At 48.1% G+C, this 4107-nt stretch overlaps 1 protein-coding gene across 1 annotated transcript in view; it reads left to right on the forward strand.

Moving 5' to 3' along the window:
* The first annotated feature begins 1301 nt into the window (after positions 1–1301).
* Ccdc97 (coiled-coil domain containing 97) overlaps positions 1302–4107 on the forward strand; it is a 10497-nt gene continuing 7691 nt past the window's right edge. The window contains exon 1 of the mRNA XM_010623346.3: positions 1302–1553. Within this exon, the coding sequence (XP_010621648.1) occupies positions 1502–1553 (52 nt within the window). The 5' untranslated portion in view covers positions 1302–1501. The remainder of the gene's footprint in view (positions 1554–4107) is intronic.

The following is a 4107-nucleotide window of genomic DNA, read 5'->3' on the forward strand; positions in this document are numbered from 1 at the left end:
TACTGGGGCGGGTGGATGAAACAACAACAAAGGAAGTGACGGCACGGAGATGGTGAGTGAGGGAGGAAGTAACAGGAGTCAGCTTTAGGATTGCATCTCTGGCCCATCTTCCTCTCCCTAGCAGCTTCATTTCTCAACCAACCCCCCCCCCCTTTCCTCATAGGATTTCTGAACGTTGTGAAGGGACATCCTATGAAAGGCATGGTGAGGCAGGAGAATCATCCACGAGTTTGAGGTCAGCCTAGGCTACATAGCAAGACCCTGTCTCAAGAAAAAAAAGATAGGGAAGTTGACTTAAGCCCTGGTGTGAAGCATGTAAACGTAAGATAGGGCCAGAGTTGGCAGCTAAAAGGAACCATGTTCCAGAAGAGTACAGCGAGGCCTCAGGTACTCTAGTCTGGGAAGAGAACCTTTGAACCCTTCACAGCAGCTGCTTGTGATGGGCGATAGCGCCCTCTGCTGACCTGATGTGCCTGCCGGTGTAGTTGTCCTATGGAGTGTGGCAAACCAGGCCCTCAAAGACTTCACGTCTTCCGCCTGGGATTTAGCGCAGTGGTTCTGCAGCCTGCCTCGCAAGCTCAAGATCCCGAGTTCGAACCCCCGGTGCCCTTCCAAAAAAACGGGGAAGAAAAGAAACCACATCTTTAGATCTCATGAGGATGTAAATAAAGAAGTTCTCAGTGTGGATTATTATGCCAGCCATCTCAGATCTCCACCCCCTTACCTTGATCCCCTGGAGGACAAAGAAGCGCAAGCCATTCAATAAGGTTTACCAGGGCCTGCATGGCCTGGCACCTGGTGACCTCAAAGGCTTTCACCTCTTTGTACTTTAAGTCTCACCCTAGGCTTTCCTTCCAGAAAGGTATCTAACCCAGTCTGGAGATAGGTTCCTCAGTCTCCAGGTCCATCAGAAACCTGGCCCCACGTTTGTCACTGGTGATGTCTGCTCTTCAATCGGGATCAGTTTTTCCTCCAAGTGTGCATTATGGTCCAGGTTGTGGGAACAAAGTGAGAAGTTCTATCCTTGATCTCACCACCCATCTCATGCCATCCAAGAGTCAGGGCTTAATATTCTTCGTGGTGGTGAAGAAATGAAGGTGATAGAAGTCTAAAAATGAGCAAGACCTCGAGAACGATAGTTGTACGTCCTAGACAGTGGTCACTCGACCATCCATTCCCAATATTAAGTACGTCAGGAGCTAGAGTAATAGCAACGAGCAAATAAGCCATGGTTTGGGTCTTCCCTTGATTTTCTACCTTCTTATAAGAGAGGCTGAAGTTTCTCTCATCGGAGTCCTTTGCTTCCGGTCTGTGGGAGGTGAGGCCGGGGAGAATACGCATGCGCATAAAAAGCTCCGCTTCGAGCCGGAACTTTGGTGCCTGGGCGCAGTGGCGCGTACAACCCTTTGCACCGTGCACAGACGGAAGTGGCTATTCCGTGCGTAGGGTCGAGGTTGGCGCGCGGGACTAGCTGCGGCGGCTGACAAATCGGAGATTCAGGATGGAGGCGGTGGCGGCGACAGCGACAGCAAAGGAGAAGGAACCCAGTGAGGGTGAGATGTTGGCTACGCAGACATATCAGGAGGGTACAGTGGCGGTGTCACTAAGAAATGCCTCCCCTGTGCCGCGAAAGGGGACTCTTTCTGGGGAGGACACCTGCTCTCAGCCTCACCTGTCCGCTCTACACCTTGTCCATGTTGGCCCCTCTCATCGCGGTCTGACCGCCATTCCTTCCATTTTCTTCCCTGAAATTAACCTTTTCCCACTTCAACTCTTTCCATGACCTAGGAAAGCCCGTTTCCTTGGTAGCCTCTCAGGTTAACATAAACCTCTATCCTGCCCTGGGCCAACACTCCCGTCTCAGGCCATCGCGTCGTTTCAGATTATTTCCTTCTCTGTGACAAACTGAGCTTTTCTTTGCGCCAGGCGAGTCCTGCTGCTGTCGTATGCAAACTGTTTATCCCAGACTAACAAACAAGTCCTCCTCTCATTCGAACTCCCCTTCCTCCAAAGCCCACATTCCATTTTGCCTAAAGTCCTTACTCCATTTCTGTGATCTCCTTTTTCTTTCCCTTGCATCTTCGATGTTTTTCACTTATTCTGATGTATTCTCATTAATAGCTATTTTTTTTTCCTCATTTTACAATTTGTCCCGATGTTTCAAAGTAATCTTTGAGCTGTGGTTGTGAAGTTTGAACCACCACTGTGGCTGGGCGCGTGCCAGTAATCCCTTCACTCTGTGGGACGTTGAGTCAGAAGGATCAAGTTTGAGTTTAGCCTGAGCAATTTAAGGACTCAGCATGACGGTGTCAAAATAAATGTAAAAGGGCTGGGTATGTTGCTCAAGTGCAAAAGCCCTAGGTTCAATCCCCAGTACCACCAAAACAAACACCACTGGCTAAGAACTGGTAATTGTTGAAACAGGATGCTGGGTATATGAATGTGGGGGGAGGGTTATCAGTTTACCCTACTTTTGTGTGACTGAAATTTTTCATAATAAAGTTTTACTGTGTTTTTTTTTTTTTTTTTTTACTTCTCACTGCTCCCAGCCTAAATTTTGTTTTATTTTCTGAGCAAAAGACAACCTATCCCATGGCCCTATGGTGACTTCCAGATACCATCTATCACCATTTGCTTACCTCCCACATACTGCAGTCTGGTTTTTTTCTTCAAAATTGCTATGGTTAGGGTCCCCAATGACTTATCCCCATTTGCAGCTAAACAGTCACTCCGTCCTGTTTTCTTCTTCATAAATTACTTGGAGGACTCAGTGTCATTGACCCCTCCATCCTTCTTGTAAATTTTCCCTTGGTTTTGTGACACCATTCTCTGATTTCCCTCCTGTCTCTCAGGTACCTCCTTCTCAGCCTTTGCATTTGTTTCTTGTGGCTGCTGTAACAGATTGTCATAAACTGGGTGGGCTCAAACATAAACAGGGTGGCCAGAAGTCTGAAATCAGTAGCACTGGAGTGATAGTAACGTATCCCCAGGCCACACTCATGCACAAGCTCTCCGCTATTCCTTGCCTCTCCAGTCAGTGATGGCTTCCGGAATTCCTAGCTGGTGGCCCCATCATGCAAGTCTATTCTGCCTTCATACTGCTTTCTGTTTTCTGTGTGTCAGCTCTTCCTTAGCCTTTTTTTTGTTTTTTTAGACAAGGTTTTGCTATGTTACCCATGCTGGGTTCAAACCGAATCTTTTGTTAGGATTGCAAGTTTGAGACGAGACTAGGTAAATTAGCAAGACCGTGTCTCAAAAATTTTTTTTTAAATTCCCCTTTATTTATTATTCTTTGAGTGATTTTTCTTGTTTGTGTGTGTGGAGGCAGGGTCTTGCCATGTATCCCAGGCTAGCCTCGAACTTGAGGCAATCCTCCTGCCTCAGCCTCTCAAGGGCTGGGGTTACAGGCCTATGCTACCATGCTGTACTTCTCAAGCTCTCGTATAGAACACTTGTGTTACATTTAGGACACACCTGGATAATTCAGGATAATCTCTCCCATTTTAAGAGCATTAAATGCATCTGTGGAGATTCTGCCCCCTACTCCCATGTCCCATAACTGCCACAGGCTCCAGGGATTGAGATGTGGCCTTCACAGACATGACCTCTCCTATGTGTTCTGGTGCTTTTTCCTAGCCCTTCCTTTCTCATCCCTTACATCCCTTACCTCCTTGCCCTCCCCTGCACCCACCTTTCATTTCCTTCTGCTAAAACAGGAGGAACTAAAGTTCTTGTCTTGGCTCTGATGACACCCACAACTCTTTGTCTCTCGCCCAACACTTCTTGTCCTGAGCAGCCGGAAGGCCTGTATCCTAGCAGTCTCTCAGATACCTCCCCTGGCTCCCTCGTACCTTCCATGTCCAAAACCAACCTTTGTATTTTTTCCACAACTTCTCCTTGTCTGTGTCCCTATCTCAAGAAGAGTTTGATCAACCCCTAGGCCAGAATCTTGGGCCTGATCCTGGATGCCTCCCTCACCTCTCAACCTCCAGCCCTACAGTTTGCCCCCTCAGCTTCATGAGCATTTTCCTAATTCTTCAGCCACGCTCCCCCTCCTTCCCAGCCCCTGCCCCTGCCCCTGACCCAGCTCTGTCTTCTCTTCTCTTT

This window comes from Fukomys damarensis, unplaced genomic scaffold (assembly GCF_012274545.1).
Source record: "Fukomys damarensis isolate Sample0158 unplaced genomic scaffold, DMR_v1.0_HiC HiC_scaffold_19, whole genome shotgun sequence".
In the NCBI taxonomy this organism is placed as follows: domain Eukaryota; kingdom Metazoa; phylum Chordata; class Mammalia; order Rodentia; family Bathyergidae; genus Fukomys; species Fukomys damarensis.